The 20,737-nt window shown below is 36.0% G+C and overlaps 1 protein-coding gene across 10 annotated transcripts in view; it reads left to right on the top strand.

Annotated features, from left to right (window-relative positions):
• Nucleotides 1-20,737, top strand: part of SOX6 (SRY-box transcription factor 6) — a 337,876-nt gene that overhangs the window by 274,209 nt on the left and 42,930 nt on the right. For all 10 annotated transcript variants that reach the window (XM_035890952.1, XM_035890951.1, XM_035890947.1 and 7 more), the window contains 2 exons: nucleotides 2,235-2,415; nucleotides 5,257-5,447. In XM_035890952.1, the coding sequence (XP_035746845.1) occupies nucleotides 2,235-2,415; nucleotides 5,257-5,447 (372 nt within the window). The remainder of the gene's footprint in view (nucleotides 1-2,234; nucleotides 2,416-5,256; nucleotides 5,448-20,737) is intronic.

Here is a 20,737-nt window from a genome sequence, read left to right as displayed (position 1 = left end):
AATGCACTGAAATATATATTAATAAAAAAGAAGCCTTTTTATTCTTATTTTTATTAAGCACACTATTGCACTGAAAATATCAAAAATAAACTACAAGTGCTTTGTCCAATGACTAATGAAGAAATTAATTATTAGTATAAAAGCACTCTAATAAACTAGTACCTGTATGCTCTCTTTGAGAACTGTTACCTTTCTAAGACATGACAATTTTGATGGTCATGCATTGCTTAGCAAATCCTCTATATTTTCTGGTTTTGAACAGTTGTCTGTATATACTACATGCATTATTTATAGAACTAATGGAATCCTTTTACAGGAGTTAGATCTTTCAAAAAGTAATGATAATTATTTTTTAGTCAGTGACCAGAATATTTGCCAGCTTTTCAGTTGCCTCACAGAAAGGAGAATGCCGTCTATGAAGTACAAAAAAAGAGGTTCAGGCAGCATTTAGAGTTTTTTTCACATGATCTTATCAGTATTAGGCAGAAAATTATTTAGAAATTGAACATGGTAACATAGATTCATATGTGTACATGCTAACAGTACCCAGTCTGGCAAACTTCATAGTCTGAAAGGGACTCTGAATAATCCCAGAAATGTATTGAAGCCACTTCCTATCTGTGCAAGGAAACACCTTGCATGTAAGCATTGCCACAAAGCGCAAGAATGGACTATGTCCCTTATACCTTTGTGTTTCTGCTTTCACTTGGACTCTGAACAGGTGTGGACATTTGTGCACACTGCAAGGTCAGGAAGAATAAAAAGGTCATGCAGTTTTATGGAAAATGGAGATATGATGGCATTATAAATACCTGTTTGTTACATTTTTCTGTTTAATGCATTGTGTACGATCAGGTGTACTTTGCTAAATCACCGCTTGACAGTAAGGAGAATGGAAAAGATGAGATAATGTAGCATATTGTTGTATTCTGACAAATATTTCTAAGCTTTGAAGTGATGAGTGCAGTGTTTTAAAATATGGACAATATTCTCTTATATCCATCGTAATTCTGCTTTGGGCCTATTTTAAATGAGAGATCTGTCTTACTGGGCTCTTTAATTACAGAAAATCACTGTTTCATAATTTTACAAATGCTGTCTTGCTTAACATATTAAGCAAAAGGAACAAGCTCAAAGAATGGGAAGAAGGTTACATTGTGAATATCTACCCTGATCAGAGAAATAAATTGCTTGAATGAGTCTTCTTCCAAAAGTTAAGATATTTCTTAGATGGATTTATTCTCCTATAGCGCTGAAACAAGATATATGTCAAAGATAATTTCTTGCATAATTGCATATGAAAAGTTTCAAAAGATATAGAAGTGCTGATGCTAAATTTACATATCCTTAAAAAATATTCCTTGTCTTTATGCAAATAAACATACAGATACACTAAAGGTTGAATGCAGCAGAAATAACTACAGAATACAGAAATAATTACAGAAGTATCAAACAAGAAACAGAACAGCATTTATGTGAAAAAAATCTTGATTTTACATAAATCTGTCAATACATGACACATTTGAATAATAAAATATTGTAAAATATACAAAATTAAATAGAAGAAAATAAAATATATTTTGAAATGCATATAGTATGCATTCATGACTGTAGTAAGTCAAGGAATTTGAATTCTGTGAAATTCTTATCTTCTGTTATGGGGGAACAGCATAGATTATTTTACTAAACAAAACATGCACTCGGAATAAGATGCATGGAATGTATAAATTAGCAGCAGCATTAAATGTGGGCCAAAGAACTGTCAGGGTTTCCAAATGATCCTTTCATAGAAGTACTTCTGATTCCTTAGTTTCTAATACATTTAAAAATAAGCTACATAACTTATTTTTATAGTGCCAGGAACTTTTCAAATAGAACCAATGCAAAAGCATTACTGAGCTGCTGGAAATTTTAAATAATTCTTTGTAAATGCCCTAGGTTAATTTAGATCTCTGAAAACACATTAGGAAATTAAGCTGTAATGTGAGCTAATTCAAATTTTAATTTGGCAAAAAGAACGATCCAGCCACATAGTTAATGTAAATAGAAGCATAACACAGAGAAATTAATGAGGTTTCCTTTCGTTGAATCTTAAAGGAGGCACGTAATTAGCTTCTTTTGTTATTATTGCTGGAGAATGTGGTATTGTCTTCGAGGTGTAAAGTAACTGCTGCTTGCAAAATGATGTGTTCATTTGTCTTTTCCTAATAATTATTTACATTAAACTCTTGTAGGATGAAGCAGCCCAGCCACTGAATCTTTCAGCCCGGCCCAAAACAGCTGAACCTGTCAAATCCCCAACATCTCCGACACAGAACCTCTTCCCAGCTAGTAAAAGCAGTCCAGTGACAGTGACGAACAAGAGTGGCATCCCCAGCCCGCTTGGTGGATCTCTGGGAAGAGGATCCTCTTTAGGTAACTAATCTGTCCTGGGGAAAGGAGAAAACTGGCAGGTTTCCTACATGAAATCTCAGCTTGAGCACACTTGCTTCTGAATTAAGTAGATATTTGGGCCTACGTTTCTGTTTAAAATGGAAAAAAAGATGGCAGGAAAGATTTTCAAAGAACTCTTGAATGCCAAGGTTTTATAAGAGTAGCTAAAATGATGCAGCAGTAATATGCATCTACAAGAAATACAGCAAATAAATATATAGCATAAAAATATATGTGCATGCATACTTATACACATAAGTAAATAGAGATGCATATATAAAACATGTAAAAGAGGTTTGTATGAATATCTTCCCCAAAGACATCAACTGGGTTTATACATGCAGAGTTACCTTTTGAATTTTAACCTCTGGATTAAACAAACAAAAAAAATCTTTGTATGCACATAGAGCCTGACTAGATAATAAACATACACATATAATGGCTCATGTCATTAGCATACATGCAATGCAACAGTGTAACACACCTTAAAATAAACAAGTTTTCAGGTACTTTCTTGAACCAGGGTCAGGGAACATTTGGTATCTCCATGGTTTATGGTAAAGCAGAAGCCAGGCAAGAAGGTAACTCCAAATGTGGTTTTCAGCTAATTCTGTTAGTTTTACCTGGAGCAGCATTCTAAAAAGAAATCTAATTCTCTGCATTCTGGGTGTTAAGTTCATCTTACAAAGACCATATGCTGGATATACACATATTTATTTTTTTTTTAACAAAGACAGAAAGGCTTCAGTGCAGGCAGTTTATTATTTGTTCATTTTTTTATTCATGTTTTTATTATTTGTTGACCCAGCCGTCATTTTTTTTTATTCATATGATTGCAAATAGGGAATTTTTGACCTGAGTTCAAGATTCTTTAATTAAGAGATAATGTTTATTAAGTAATGAAACAAAATTGATCTAAAAGCTATGTATGAAGACTACCTTAACCAGTCAAGAGCTCCAAAATGTAGATGATCAGCCCTAAAGTTCAAATAGTAAATTTTAACAGTGACTAAATGCTTACTACAGACCACTTATTCACAATCTGTAGCTCAAGTGTACTTGTAAAATATATAGAAACACTTGTGAATGATGAACAGATATGTTAAATACATACATTAAATACATAAAAATCATGATTTGTTCCATTCCCAAACCACTTGGGAGCATCATGGTCTCTAAAAGGTACTTTCTACAGCTAGCTAGATATTCTACCTGTCAATTTATTTCCAGCTATCGTTGCACTAATATTAGAAAGTTGCATATCAGTTTGAAGTCACAGACCATTCCAGAGAAATAGCTAGAGAAGACAGGTGTGAATAGGTGTGCCTAAGGTGTGAATATTTTTCATGTAAAGTCATAAAAACTTTTCCTGTCACTCCTTAAGTATAAAAGAAGCCAGGGACTCATTGTCAAAAATCAGCTTTTGTGCCGTTTTTACGATAAATTCAGGTGATTGGGAGTCTAAGTCTCATTAAAAGTCATGCAGATATGGTTCCCAACTTACTTAGTCTCCAGAATGGAACTTAGTTGCTGAATCAGTTTAGAGCATTGGAAATTTTATCCAGCAAGAACAATGGTTTTTCTCCAATTGTTACTTTTATTTTGGAGAGGGGTGCTTCATTCAGACAGAAAACATCACAGTGCTGTCTAAAACATCACAGTTTGCATCTCTTCTCATCCAGACCATGGTGTTAAATCAACCGTTTTGTTCCCAGGGTAAAGCATGAGAAACCCTTAATTGTAACCTTTTTTATTTTAAAAGAATTCAGGGTCCTTCAAGGTTGCATTGGCTATATTTTACTCAGCTGAACTTCAATGAAGTCAAAAGAATATGAAAATTGTCTTTGCAGGAGAATTCCAGGTCTTAGCCTGTTAGTTTGTGTTTGTTTGGTTTGGTTTTTTTTATAGTGGGCTGTTAGTAAGTGCACAGATCTAACAAATTCAGCACTTTTATAACAGGCATTTGCTTGTCAGGCAGATGCACAGGCCACGCAAACTTTGATTGCTCAAAATTTCCTGGCTAGAATGTGTATAGATAAATCTGTCCATGTGTGGTATAGAGGATACTCCCATGCAGGAACAGGTGGATCAAGTTAAAGCTTCATCACAGCAACACAAAACAACCAGTCACAAAATAATTGCTGTCTTTTGGTCTCAAATCAGAAACTGTATCTGAGGTACTCATCTTTACCTCTAGCATACACTTTAAGATGCAACAGGAATGTTTTGTGCATGTTCTGGAGTTTCTCTTTCTGTCCAGAGTGACAGAAAGCAAGCCATTTTTTCTCTACTGATTTAGAGCTTTGTACTCGTGTGATACAAGGTGATAACAAGCTCTGCCTCCCAAAAATAACTGTGGGTGCTCTTTCTGAGATTGAAAGCTAGATGTCTGGAGTGATGGTTCTCTCGATAAAGAAATTCTAAAAATTGACATAGACTTTCATGGCCAAGTAAACAAGATTTCCTCCTTCTTTGCTCATTTAATTGATTATTATTAATACTCTAAAGACTTCCCAGTTCAGCTTCAGAATACTGTTGTCTTAAACACATATTTAACATTGAACTTTGAGTCTATGAGTATGGTCAGATACCTCAATATCAGGCTAGGCCAAGACTTCAGTGGTTGTATTTATAACAGCAAAAGAAGTCCATATGCTTATCAATCACTTCTATAGATTAATTCAGCCTTCAAACAGACGCTTGCCCCTCCTCCTCATTTTGCAGATGTTAGTTGGGTGCAGCTCTAACAGTATGAGAGGTGAGTGCTTACCCCGGATGCTAATTTGGATAATTACCTAAATAAAGTATGTTCTCTGTTTATAGATATTCTTTCCAGTCTTAATTCACCTGCCCTGTTTGGGGACCAGGACACCGTAATGAAAGCCATTCAAGAGGCTCGAAAAATGAGAGAGCAGATCCAAAGGGAGCAGCAGCAGCAACAGCAGCCACATGGTGTTGATGGAAAATTGCCCTCCATGAATAACATGGGTCTAAACAACTGCAGAAACGAAAAGGTAATGTCTCCTGTTGCCACACAGTCTGTCATTCATTCTTCATTTCCCTGCAAATAGCTTCTTATTTTTATATAAAATTTCTTTTTAGAGCTTTTAGCCATCTCTGATTTCACATTGCATACAGCTTGTCACTTAACAGTGCTGTGCTACAAACTTCTCTACGTTTTCATGGCAGCATTCAAAAAAACCCAGTGCACTCATGATTAAGCTGTAAGCACGCATACAACAATGTGGAAAACGAACTGGTTGAAGCTACCATTGTTTGTGGTCACTAGATTTTTGATTGTGCTTTTGAGAATGATTGGATTGATAAATATGGCAAAAAGGCCAATTATGTACTAGTGTGGTCAAGTATTACAATGCTATTGAATGTATCCGTGTGTGCTTGAATCTGTGACACGGATGCAACAAAGTATTTAGGCTCAAACCAGTGCTTTTGTCTCTTCATTTCAATGGGAAATTAGAGATCAAAGTTCTTTGTTGAATCTTGGCCGTAGTTTCCAAAGACTAAAATGAAATGGGGCACTACAATAAAACAGTAAATGAGAGAAATTGGTGAGAGAATGTGACCAGCATTGGACGGAGCAGGAGATCGTTCAATAGCAAGCTGGGATCATATCTGAAAGGTGAAGAACAGTTTCTACCACACACACTTTAAAGACCATTCAGAGGACAAAGGAGTCTCTTGGAAAATTCTTTGTATCTCTGTTGTCCTGCTCGGCGGCCTTTCCAAGGTCTACAAGATCTGCTCCAGGAGCAGGTCTCTGTGTGTACAACAGAGCCAGGGAACACTGAATCAGGTAATTGGCTGAGCTATAAGGCAGCCCTTTTGATGAAGAGTGCTTCTCTGTTAGCTTCCCTAGAGGTGGCTTATGCTGCAAAAAATGCAGCACACAAGTAATTTTTCACCCCTGACACAAAATCAGTTATATACTACAATACTTATTCCAGTTAACTTAGAAAGGGGAAAATATTATCCCAGTAATCACTACGGTATTGGCAAATAGAAACAGTTACGGTGCAGTTTAGTAATGAATGAAAAGAAAGCTGACACATTCAGTAGCCTATAAAACAACTAGTGTTTCAGACTATTTGCTGGAAAAAAAAAAATAATACTGAAAACCAGGTAGCTTTCAATGCCTATAATTCATTAATGAAAATTCTGTGATATATCTGTATATTAGAGGGTAGGTTCTTTGTATCTTGGGGTAAGGGGGAAGATTATATTATACTCCATAGGCTAACGGGAATTTTTAGTCTGGGTTGAGTATAAGACTCAGCAGAATATTAACTATATTTTAAACCATGAATTTGATGATACTATGATCTTTTCTCAACCCACAAGGGAATACTCAGTGAGTAAGTGGATTGTAGCATGGCGCAGAAAGGCAAAGAAATGTTGTAAACAGACCCATCAAAGATTGATACATACTTTTTAATCTACATTTTATATTTTTGCTTGATAGGTTCTTTACAGTACTCAAAACAAGAGAAAGGCTCAGTGTCTATTAAAAAGATTTGCTAAACTGTTACCACACAGGATTAGCAATGCTTTTACAAGTCAAATTCAGATGCTAATAAATATGTATTTCTGCTGGTGTTAGTTTAAATGTCAGCATCGAAAAATTCATTTAATACAGATTGATACTATGGAAAATTATAGAACTTACTAAGTGATCAAGCAGCCCATATTCAGACAACACTCTAATTGTAAAATCAGTGTTTGTCTTCACTAAGAGGTAGGGTACTAAAGCCCAAGTTATAAAAATAAAATAAATGTCACACCTATGATCAGTATTAAGAGTTTATAAAATTATGCTTATTTTAAAGTATATTTTATGCATTTCAGTGGCTTGACATTTAAAAATATCTAATACACTATAAGGGCTATTAAAAGAATTCTTAACATTTGATTTGACTTTGAAAAGTAAGTATAAAAATGACATCCACTTACTTATCAGGTCTGCTCCCTGAGTATTTTCAGTACTATGTTTACGTCTTGTATTCGATATAACAAGTTTCTATTTTGTCTTTCACCTTGTAAAGCAGAGTCAGTAAATATTTCAGTGAATAATCTGAAATTTCTTTTTTGTGCCGGTTACTAGCAATACACAGATTGATGTACAGCTTCCAGATTGAGGTTATACATCAGGCAGTCAGAGGAAAAAAAATTTTTTTACTTGCAAATATAGCAGAGTCAATTGGAACTCTTTAACAAATATAAACAACATCATTCTCAAATGTCATCTTTTATGGGGAGACTTTTCATGGTAGCACTTGCAACTTTTAAAACTGAAGAATAAAAAGCAGCAAGGAAATCTGTTGTTAAATCTCTCAGTGCCCTTATATAATCCTGCTGGGTTTATTTATTGAAGCATGTACTATAGAGTGAACCATTAAGGCAAGAAAAAGTTGTAATATGTACTCTGGTTTTACCTTTGGTATGCTAGTCTGTTATCTTTGCTCTGTAGATGCAAGAAAAGGCAGGGTTTACAAAAGAATAGGATATAAATCAGTCATTTTAAATGATGATATATCCCCACTCTCTATCCTAAAGAAAATAAAAGAATGAAGTCAGTCATGAATACTAAGGGAATGTATTTATATTTTATAGCAAGTATAAAATACATTAAAACCAGAAGCATCCTTTGCACAAACAGAATTCTAGAATACTCTTCTCTCCCCCTTTACCCTCTGCCTTTCAATTTTTACATTATGATATATTTCTTTTACTCTAAAAATGATGGGCAGGACGATCAAAATGGGGGGGTGGGGGAGGAATGATAGATCACTTCAATTAGAAAAACATAATTTTGAAATAATTGTATGCCAAGAAGATTGTGTGTAGTTTCTATCGTAATCCCAGCGAAGCTCTGATAACATAGTTGCAATTTTGGATTGGTTTCTTTTGAAGAATCAGGACCCTATGTTTTCAGGACCAAATTTTCAGAAATGGCTTCAGGTAATTAGACTTGTATAAATGAGTAGATAGAAGCTGGCACCAGAAAAAGATGACAAATTAATTGCCTGCAGCTTCTTTAAAAAAGCTATTGAGTTCTGGTCAGTTACTGGTCTTCAAGTTCAGATAGCTGGTAATAGTTTGTTGTGCAAATGATTGCGCTTACAAAATTATGTACATAGCTTCAAAGCCTAGGCTTAGGCCTTTTTGAAAATGTGTCATTTAAATCTCAGAAAGCTTTGTATTTGGTTAGAGACACAGAATTGAAAATTGCCTCTGTTCATATTCCGCTGTTCAAAAAAAATCTCCTACAAAGCTTTAAAAGTGCTCACAGAGATTTACTCATCAGAAAGACCAAAACAAAAACATGCAGCACTCTGGCACAGTCAAACTTTATCATTTGCTAAAGTGTTACAGTTAGGCTATACTTTTGAGATTATGCCATTCTATGGATATCTACAAACACGAAGTTGTTATTTCAGCTTGTGTACTGTTGTGGGTTAGGGTCAGCAGGTAAGCACCATGCAGCCGCTTGCTCACTCCTCTCCAGTGGCATGGAGAAGAGAATCAGAAGGGTAAAAGTGAGAAAACTGATGGGTTGAGGTAGTTTAATAAGTAAAGCAAAAGCTGTGTGCACAAGCAAAGCAAAGTAAGGAATTCGTTCACTGCTTCCCATCGGCAGGCAGATGTTTAGCCATTTCCAGGAAACCAGGGCTTCAGCATGCGTAACAGTTACTTAGGAGCACAAATGCCAAAACTCCAAATGTTTTCCCTTCCTCCTTCTTCCCCTAGCTTTTATTGCTGAGCACGATGTCATTATGTGTGACCTTTGGTCAGTTTGGGTCAGCTGGCCTGGCTGTGCCCCTTCTTGTGCACCCCCAGCCTACTCGCTGGTGGGCCAGGATAAGAAACAGAGAAGGCCTTGATGGTGTAGAAGCACTTCTCAGCAATAGCTAAAACATCCCTGTGTTATCAGCACTGTTTTGGTCACAAATCCAAAACACCGCACCATGCAAACTAAAATTAATTTTGCCTGAGCCAACGCCAGCACAGTGCACACAAGGCAAAAAGTCATTATAGCAGAGCTGACTTTTTCTACTCCACCTGGTGCTGATCAGGTGTAGTCTGACTGAGAAAAGGGAAGAAGTAACTGTTTTAGTGGTTTCACAGAGTACAGAAACACTGGTGAAGGGGAGAGAATTAGGAAAATCCAGAAAATAGGCTACAGACCTCTTTCCGTGTGATATGAGCAAAAGTAAAATCATACAAAAATTGGCTTTTTTAGAGGATATGACTTTTTTCCAGTCAAGCCATGTCTACCTTCAACAGAAAAAGAGTACTTAAACAAAATTTGCATTGCTAGAGCTACTTGTATTTATTTTAGTATTTCAAACTAGCATGATTGCCTAGATTTGCTTTGATTTAAGGCTTTAAATGAACCTGAAAATGCTATATAATTTATAAGATAACTGACATTATTTTTAAAAGGACTAGCTCCTATCTTTTTTGTGCATAAAGCATGAAAACACTGACAAAAACACTTCAGAAAATCTTTGTAGAAAAAATATAGGCAGAAATGTGTTAATTTCATTGGAGAAAAATATATAAAGTCAAGACAGAACATATAACCAATTAATAATCAAAACATATCTGCTAGACCCAAGGATATACCCCCACCTCCCCACTTACTTACCCATGAAGCATATTCCTTGAGATCTGAGAGGAAGCAGAATGTAATATCGCATTTTTTATGTTTATATTCCATTCCCACTCTTTTGTAGATTTTCAGGCAACTGTGTATTTGCAGTAGGAAACCAGAATTAGACCCCAAAATAAATGACATGAGTCATCGCCTACTTCCTGGGAATTATGGTACTTTAGCACCTCTTATAATGAGCCTTTTATTCCTTTCTTATTTCTAAATCAAAGTTTTACAAATTGAATCCACATCATTTATCCTAATATAGACCGCAGTTTGTATGCAAAATGTGTACATTCTTAAAAACGTGTATTATTTACCCTTGGAGATGCTACAGTCTATTGATCAAATCCATATTTAGGCACTTGGATTTGACTTGATAAGCCATAACGACCCCTTTGGAGGTGTTACGGTCTGCTGTATTTAGGGACTGTTAAATATGTGGATTATTGACACAATAGAGTGTAACAACTCCTCTGGAGCTGTTATGCTTCATCATTTATATGAAGCTACTGCACATGCGTACAAACTTTGCCTGATAAAAACACTTCAGGAAGTCTTTGTAGGAAAAGTTACTAGTCATGCATAATCTCCTTTTGACTGCTTACAGCCTTGCCATGACTCCATCGTTGTATGGCTTTTTTCTAAATGCAAGCAGTACTGGATTATGTTGCCGGCAGTTTTTTACCAGCTTTTTCTCCCCAGAAGTTCAGTATTACAGACAGAAGAACTGCAGAGGCAGGAGTCAGACTGTCTTTTCTGCAAGTGCAGGGTATTTCTCAGACAGTCACTAAGAGAAGCACCTTGTTACTAGCATCCTTGTTATTAGCCATTTCTCAACTCAGTTTTAAAAAAAAAAAAGCACATAGTTAAGAAAATACTTTTTCAGTGTCTGCTGCATTCAATTATCTTTTCTCCTTTTACTGAAAGTAGTCATGACCACCCTTAAATTGAGAACATGAATAAATTGGTCATAAGGGCCTTGTGGATTTTTATAAATCTTTATGAATAAGTGGTTTAGATTTACAGGGACTGATCTATTCTCATTCGCTTCTTTTATCTTTTAAGAAAAACTTTCTCCTTTAGTTTCTTATAGAAGAATATTTGTAAGTAGGAAATAAGAGGTCAATGCTTATATTTCAGTCTGCTCGGAGACATAACAGAAACTGTAAGCATTTTCAATTGGATCCTTATTTCTTTTGGTTAAATCTTAGTTCTACTTGTAATTAAAGGGCAAATGCTTCATAACCAGGCAAAAAAATGGATAGCGATATTAACAACAAATGACTAGTTTTGCAAAGTTATTACTTTTATTATGGTATTGTCTCAGTAGGTATTGTATCAAGTTCTGTTCTCACTGCAATTTAAGGAAGGTCCCACCACTTGCAGCTTACACTTAGGTATAATTTAATTTAAGTTTAAATATATATATTTAGATTCTAGAATAGAAAATCTGGAACTGCATAGGGAGAAAAAAGACAGACACTGATTTTCTTCAGGAACTGTTAGTGTGGTCTCACTTTCTTGCAAGAATATAGGCAATTTATTCAACTCAGTGGGAGTGTATTCCATCTGTCTAATGAAGAATCTGATTTCCACAAAGAGACACTGCAACTGGGGAACTGTTTTTCCTGAATACGTCATTCTGCTCAGTCGACAAACCTTTCCCTGAGGAGTTTCTGAGACGTAGAAGGACATGTTGCATAGAGACAACCTCTTTACAGTTCCGTCATTTTAGAACAGATAAATGACTTGTCTAAGTTAAATGCCCTAGAATAGGGAAAAGTTTCAAATACAAATCCCAGCAGTCCTCATAATTCTTACAAAACAAATGTCTTTTATACTTTACTGTGCATTTGGCCAATTTAGTAATCTGCTTGTGGCTGTACATAATATAAATAATGATTTTTTTATGTTGGGTGTTCAAAGTTAACTTCCTAAAGCCATATTTGGGCGCCAGTATTTTAGTCTAAAAAAATATTAAAAAAAAAGAAATATAAAAATATTTTTTTTCCAATTTTTTTTTTCAAACTGCAATAATCTTGCAATTTCCTTTCTAAGCTTAGGCTTATCCTAGCTACATGAAAAATGTGTCTTCATTTGATATCAGCTGTAATATTTCCTTAATAATTTGAAAGAAAAATAGTGACTCGAGTAAAGATTGTCTAAAGTAGCTGCAATGCAGGAGCCTAAGTCCCACTGAACTAGCTCTGAAAATTTTACCCCAAGGCAGACAAGCAATTTGTGGCTGCCTATACAGCAACAGTCTATTTTCAGTGAAATTGTGCAGTTTTGTATCCTTCTCCAGCAGTTTTTTATGATACTTTGGACAATTCAGAATTTCAGCTGATGTAATACTGCCCCCTTTTATTAGAACTAGAAAACATGCTGGACTTCAAACATTTATTTTGTAACTGGAGAAATTCTGTTTATTTATGCTGCTGTTTCCAATATTTGAAATTGCATGACAGGATAAGATGAAACATGAAGTCAATGTAAGTTTATAACAACGAAGGGGGAGAAAAAAGTAATGATTCCAAGCAGCATTTTTGCAGGGTGTATAGTGTGTGTTATGACTGGACTTCCTAGGCAGCATATCACACCAGGGAATTCCCTGCTCTTTTTTCAAGAAGTCCAAGGTGTTGATGATTTTTGCTTTTGTATGAATTTCATTGCCATATGTGCTTGCATTGATTTTCTAAATCAGTGTATTTATAGGATAACAGTAGGGCACAGTGAGCATTGTATTTTCTTTCTTTTTTCTTTCTGTTGTGAGGTCTGATCAGGAATTAGATGCATCTTTGAATAGCTGAATGATTTTAATAACTCTCAGACACGAAGAAGTGTTGCAGTGAATTTATCTTTACAATTAGAACTTTAAAATGTAATTTCAAATTGAATTCAAAGCAGAGCATCTTGGGAAAAAGAAATTAATCCCTGGGTCTCCAACCATATCTTTTAAAGAGAAAAGTTTCCATTATAAACAAACAGGAAAAAAAAAAAATCTGACTTTCAGTATAACCCTGAAGACTTTACTATATCACTAGCTTTTGTAGATATCACAGGAAAAAAAATCAGGCCTAGAATTGTACCTGTACTTAAAGAAATTTTTTACCTGATCTCTCTGTATTTAGTGAGGAAGGTGACAGAAGTTGTAACTGCACATGCACAGAGGGGTCAAATACAGCCTTAACACTGGTACTCAGGTTATAAGAGTTATGGGAGGAAAATACCATTGCTAACATTAGCCTCCGCAGAAGAACATAGCTCCATTATCAAGGCCAGTTTTATAATAGGAACCAGGTGTAGAAGGCTGTGGGTATGAAATCTTGTCAAGTCCATTCCTCAGACTCAAGAGATAGAAATATTAAAGCTGCCCATGAAACGTTGACTTTCTGTCTGTACGTAACATATGATTCAGCCTTTAATTGATCACATGCTACTGGTCAAATACTACTATTTACACCTAAATATTCATACTCATGCCTACCAATATACCTATTAATTTTTTTTCATATTTACTTTGTATGCTATGTGTAGAAAGACATAAGAATAATGTATTTGAAATTTACACATTAAAAATACATGTTCACTGTAGCTGTGGAACTGACAGTGAAAAGACAAAAAGACACTGCAAAATCTCTGGCATATGTAGGTCATCTAAATTTACAGACAAGTTAGCTTTGGCACCAGCTTATTATGGATCCAGTTTTGCACCTATGGAAGAATTTGCTGTGCAGACCTTTGTTCTTAAGCATTTTGCTCAATTGCCTTACTTTCCAAAATTGTCTTGCTAAAGTTGGTAGTTTGTGCATTTCTGTTCCAATATATTAGATGTGCAGTTAAATGCTTATTCCCTCAAATTGTGTAGAGGGTGATTAAAATAAAATTTAAATTATTTGTCTATTGACTAAATTATCAAAATCAATTAATTAAGTGAAAAATATACAATCTTTGCAAAGTATAAATCATGGAAATTTTATATGACCATAAATTAAAAAAAAGTTTGACCAGTCCAATAAGGATGTACATATGTAAGAAATTAAAGGAAAATACACCTAAACATCAAGAACCTATATGAAAATTTATTATTTGAATAACTATAGACACATATATACAGGGGTGTGTGTGTGTATATGTACAAACACACAATGTATAGTGAAGAAACCTCCCATATTCGGTGAAGTTTTAAAGTTTTTCTTGCTTCAAGTTTAATCACAAGAGCACTTGGCAATAAAATATTATTTTCAGGAAAGAAAGCAGCACAGTCCTTTGGTGTTAATAGCTGGTTTTGCATTTGAATATTGGCTACTAGTGTTTTTGCCACTACCTATGCTTAATAGTATGCTTGTATGGTCGCTGAACACAACCAGGGCTTTTTATTTCTGTTGTCAGGGCTACTTGAAAGGGTTGCCTAGCTGCAGGTTTTAGAGCTCATTAATAATGATGATGACAATAATAATACTAATAATAGTAGTAGTAGTAATAATAATAATAGGATTTGGCCCCTTTCTTCTAGTGCCTTTCCAGCTCAAGAGAAAATGCCAAATACACTGCTGTTTACTCACATGGGGTATCTCCTGTGGAAAGGATAAAAACTTTGCTCTGTTTTGGTCTTCTCCCTTAAATCTTGGAGCAACAAAAAGTCCCAGAGGAACAGAATTAGCTTAAAATGGGTCCCAAGGGTAAACACTGAAAAATTTGCACAAACCAACAAGGATAATTTTTCGCAAAGGATGATGTTCTGCCATAAAGGATAGTGTCTTTGTGATGACTGTAACAGCATAACGATTGTATCTTCTTATGTACAATACATTTCCTAAGCTACTCAGGAGATTTTGCAGACAAATACTGAAATGTATTCCATGTTTTTATTATGCTTCTCCACAAAACAATAAAGATAGGTTGAAAAATATTGTTCGAACATAAATTTGCTAGGACAGGAATATATTCATTGATTTAAATTGTGGGTCAGAATGGCAGCTGCACAATCCTATCATATCACTTCTTCAGTTGTCCTGAGAACTACAGAATACATTTGCATATTATTTCACACTTAGATACAAGCAGAGACATCCACAAAAGTTACTGCCATTTACTTCCAAGCTCTGTGTATTCCTCTAAGTAAATTCACACCACCAAATGCATTGCCAGTATAGCTCTCTTAGCTGCGGTAGATTAAGTACAACAAGGATAAATTGGGATTACTTTCTCTGATAGTTCATTACTTTCTAAAATTAAAAATGTCTCCTGTTTCTCAGGTATCATCAGGCTGCATCAGTAGGTATGATAAATTGATATACACTCCCTGTTGTTGAAGGATATTTACTTAGCTGCCTGTTTGGGGGATTATACACTACTTTGTGCTGCCTTAACTGTTTTGCTGCAAACAAAAGAATAAGCATGCTAGCAGGTAAAATTGTCTTCTTTTAGCTCATGAAAAGACTTGAGCAAATAATGCAAAATGGTATTTGCAAATGTTTGTTTGGAATCCGATTAATGGAGTTTGACCATGCTTATTCCTTCCTTTGTTTTCTTTTCACAAATATTCATGCAAATGGATTTTTATTTCTATGGGTGTATTTGCATATGAACATGGGCATTTGTCCACAATTAGGCATTTGCTGGTTATGCCCAAATTGCTTACCCCCTGTTCATAAAAAACGGAGGCTTTGGTGCAGCACTCCCTTTAAACTTCATGCTGACCAAATGAGGAAGGCAGTATCAGGGAGCTCGTCCAGCCTCTGATACAGTGTCAATGCCTAATTATAGATCTTTACAGCAACTCTTTGAACTCTGCAGCAATTTAATCTAGGGGTCCTGCAGGCCTTGCTGCACTGTGCCTTACCACTGCCATCTTTTTCCTACCAATGGTATGCTAGAGGCAGGTTCATCATTTTTTACGCGGTGTTGAAGCTAATGGATGCAGGAGTTGATAGATAGAAGTAAAGGCTTTCCACTACCTGGGAGGTCTTTTGGCTGAGAGAATTCCCAGTTGCTTTTTTTCAGGTAGTTTAAGGCAATGTTGCAATACTTATCACTGAGTCAGGCACTGAAAACAATATAATTTGTCTTAGGTGACCAACTACAGCATAAATCACAAGCAGCAAACTATTGAGCATTTAGGTGCATAGTTCATACATAACTCAAAACTTAGATTATTAGAACACTTACAAGTTACTCATATGTGCATAGAAATTGCTGATCGTCCAGGGGTAGTTTGAAAATATAAGAAAGACTGTATTTGTAGGATAAATTGTTCACTGCACATAGCTTGTCCATCTGTAGTCACATAATACTAACTCCATAAACAGGTCTATCTCAATTGGAAACGTGTAACAGGGTAATAAATGATATCCAACATCAGATTACTCGTACTAAAATCATGTTCAAGTCATGGTAAGCTGTTATAACACTACTTAAAACCTAAAGTATGCCTAACCCACAAGCTGAAATTGCCCAGCTTACATCCTGAAAATCTACAGACAACATTAATTTCCCAGTATTTCACTTTTATGCCTGTGGCCTCTAACATGTTGCAAATGCTTCTATAAGAAAGGCTGGAAAAACATATCAAATTTCTGTTCTCTTCCACTTGCTGACATTCATTAACTGAGGGAGAACACTGAGACGAGGTTTTGGAAAGATCTCCTCTTCACCTCCACCCGTTCCAAAGCAATTTATTAAACAGCCAGTAAGAGAAGTGGACACTTGTGGTTTAATGTCAGACCCGTGTTGCTGGGTGCATGCTTTCACTGTTATCTTGCCAAAGGCTTCTTGAAATAGCAGGCAATGGATGCATTCTTATCTCACTGCCATTTTCTTTGCATCCTTGAGTTAAATTGCCAAGTGATGATTTTATTACATGGCTCCTATTCAGATGACCTATCTTTTTGTATACATACAGATTCTTGCACAGCGCATCCTACTTTTACATGCTTGTTCCCTTCCATTTCTAAAGCACAGGAACACTCTTTGCTAGATTTTGGATGCCAGCATGAATAGAAGCCATCACTGGGAGGATATGCATTAGAACTGTACACAAAGTGAGTCACTAACGCATCATGTACTGTAAAACGTCTTGGTCTGTCAAGGGTTAAGCAGGTTGCCAAAACATCCTCAAATGCCAGCTCCTTGCCAGAATTCTGTTCCTCAACTGATGCCACTCAAGCTCTTTGAATATTCATGAATAAGATTAGGTTCTACGGCTTCACTCTTCCTCCCAAGGGATTCCCCCTTATCAAGGGATTACCTGCATGACCTTTGCATAACTCCTGTTTTATTCTTCAGTATCACACTACAGATCACACTGCATCATGACAAATGTCTCATTGATGAAGTTTACATCAACTCTTTGTTTCCTTTCAGAAATAACACAAAACTTATAAAAGTGTAATAAGAAAGATATTTTCTTGCAAAGTTTTGCTCCCACCCTCTTTCACCCAATGTTTATTTTTTCTTTCTTTGTAAGGAACGGGCTGAGTTAATATTCACAGTTATAGACTGACAATGTATAGACCAGGATACCTATCACTCCTCTGCATTAAATAGCATTCTCTGCTATGTAGGATTTCCATTCCATTCAGTGCAGAAGCCATCTGTAGTTTATCAGTATATACTCACTACCATGGACAGGCAAAAGGAATGAACTGCAGTATGGGAAACCTGTAGTGAATGCGTGAGTTATCCTATAAGGGAGGGAGATGAAGTGCACTACTTGATTGGTTTATCAAGTGATTTCCCTTTTTCTCCATCCGTGATATGTTACTGTAGCTACCTGGGAATATGTGTTATGGGAACATAAAGAATCCAGTTAAAAGGGGAAAAAAGCACCTAATTTCCTGTTCGTGACCCCATTTAAGTTCTCCTAATGTAAAGCATTTGCTGTGTTGAGGATGGCTTTCAGCACATGCGCCTCTCTGAATCAGGACCCACATGACTTATTCATCTTTCAGCTGTTCTGAGATTCCACTCCTGTGGTACTAGGAATGTTCCTAATGTGGCACACACTATGCTTTAAGTAGTGGAAGTCTCTATCATTCTCTTATCATGAGAGAGAGAAGGAAATTTTCTTGCAGTGTTTGCAAGTGGTAGCTCGGGTCTCCTTCCCTTTTTTCCCTGCTGCTGCTCTTCCCTGCTGCTTACCCTCACTGTGCTTTTTCTGGGACTCTTGTAGTCTCTTACAAAACCAACATTTTCATATTGCTGTTGTGTGTCACATCTTAATTAATTAATAGAATAGTACACAATTTCCACAGTAGAAATCTGCCTAACATGTTACATGGTGAAAAGTGCATATTATTTCACATATATTTGTAGGTAATGGGTATATTCTCTATACAACTGTGTTCTTGTTGCTAGATCTGCCTTGGATTTGAGTTCACAACTAAGCTAAACACTGAACATTTTCCTTAACCAAGATACACAATTTTTTCAAGTTTTTGATTGCTTGTAGGTAGCAAAGGAATAGAGATAAAATTGAAAACTGCATTATAAGTAAATCAGTCACATTATTTTTTTATTTAATATTTCTATTTTGTTAGTGATGAAAGAATTCATTTAGGATCAGACCCTTTTAGGGTGTGCTTTGAACCAAACCAAAGCAGGGGTATACCTCCTGAGATGAAGATCTTTAATAGATTTGAAAGGTAAGAGCTATATGGGTTCCACACGCTGCCCCTCCAGCGCAAAGAGGTTCTCAGCAACCTGGGCTGCAGCTCACTGCCTCCTCAAAGACATAACGATTTGAGCAACTCTGCTGTAAAAGCAGCAAAACATGGCTTTGAAAACAAAAATTCCCCCCTCTCCTTTTTTAAACTGGAACATTTCACTGTTTGAGTTTTCAGTATGACCCCATAAATAGCTGAATCAGAAGATTTAAAGGATTGTGGACTGTTTGTGTTGGGAACCAGTAGGTTGGAGGTTGAGGAATGGGACAGAGCTTCACTGCTGCATGCAGCGTCCATGAAACTGCACTTTGTAATGCAGAATAGGAAGGGTAAGGGAGAGCACAGATAGGAATATGAAGATCCTATAGTTTGAACGGTGGATGTACAACCAGATAGCTCCAGAGTATATCGTTCTTTCCTTCCTTTTGGCATCATCTCTTTCAGTTCTCCCAATATATAATCATTTGAAATTCCTCTTATTTCTCTGTTTCTAAACCCTAAGAAGCAGCAAACCTGAGCCTTGCTGTTTGCATTCTTCTGATATCAAAGACTCCTATCCCACTGGGGCACTTAGCCATAGGAGAGGTTTGAGGGAAGAGGAAGAGATGTTTTTCCTCCTCCTTAGCCACTCCACCAGATTGGAGGGTGGGGAGGGGAAGAAGACAGGAGATTTTAGCATTCAAAATGGAGGCTGGGATGTGACTGATACCTGAGCCCAACATACCACTGCTTATCACTGTTTCTCTTAGCTGATGTGGCAATGGGGTTGGAGTTGGGTGGAGGTTGGTACCTGATGATGCAGAGCACCCATCCTCTCAGGGAGTCAGGGAGAGCCTTGGTCAGAGTGTTTTTGCAGAAGTCCACACCCTAGAGATATCTTGTCCTATATAGCAAGCAGTAGAAGGATATTTTTCTTTATGTTTAAAGTCTGTATTACAGATTTACAGGAAGTATTTATTTATTCTTCAAATTAGCTGAGCAGGAGAATTAGCTAAACAGAGATGGATTTAGAGATCGGCACAATGCAGCAATATTAAAAAACCCTTTCCAGCTGAATTAATGAATTTCAGACTGCTTTTCATAAACTAGTTTTTCAGAAGTCATCTGTGAAGGCTTGTATAAAGAATTTTTAAAGGTAACTTAATGGGATGGAGAAAAGGTTTAAAATTATCTACTGGGGCTGTTGCAGGAGATATTAAATATTGATTTATCTTGGAGTAAGAATCATACTAAAGAGTGAGGCTTGTAGTCAGATCAATTTATCTGGAATACAAACTATATGGCTGTATTTAGTACAATGTCAACATGAATCTTAAACAAGTAGATGTGAAAGGTTGAGCATTTAATCTAAAGCAATTGGCTCTCCAAATCTTCATTTTAAAAAAAAATCTTAACAGTTCAAACTGAACTGTTCCTAAATGTTTCAGGTGGTTTATATTAAAAAAAATGCTTCATTTAGTCAGACATACTATATCATAAACCTCTCCTGTGCATCTTGTTGCAGCTAGGAACAAAAATCCACAGTCCAAGGCTTTTCCAAATCTTAAGTTTTTAATACTCCAAACTCTCTTGAAAACCCAATGTAAATCGTTCAAGTAATCTGGCAAATAACACTGTAAGCAATTTTCTGCTACTTGCCACTGCTACTGCTCTGCCAAGCTTTTGGTCATAATATAAAAGTTGGCTCAGATTGTACTTAACCAACTAAAACTGATTATGTTCCCTTTTCAGACATAAATAGATACCAGCATGCCAGCTAGTGGTACTGGCTAAAATATTTTTCAGTATGTATAAGTGTGCATAGGTCTCCACTAGGAAATCCTTTATCCAAGTGTGACATCAAAGCAGTATGTCTCAGATAATTTGTTACATTTGCTTTTGTTTGTACTGTTTCCTTTAAACATATTCATTAGACAAGAGCAGAGCCTTTAATGTTCCATGACTGAAAAATCCATCAAACGGA

This window comes from Egretta garzetta, unplaced genomic scaffold, assembly GCF_000687185.1.
Source record: "Egretta garzetta isolate BGI_Z169 unplaced genomic scaffold, ASM68718v1 scaffold133, whole genome shotgun sequence".
NCBI lineage: Eukaryota > Metazoa > Chordata > Aves > Pelecaniformes > Ardeidae > Egretta > Egretta garzetta.
Note: the sequence above shows the minus strand (reverse complement) of the source record. Positions and strands in the feature narration are given on the sequence as shown.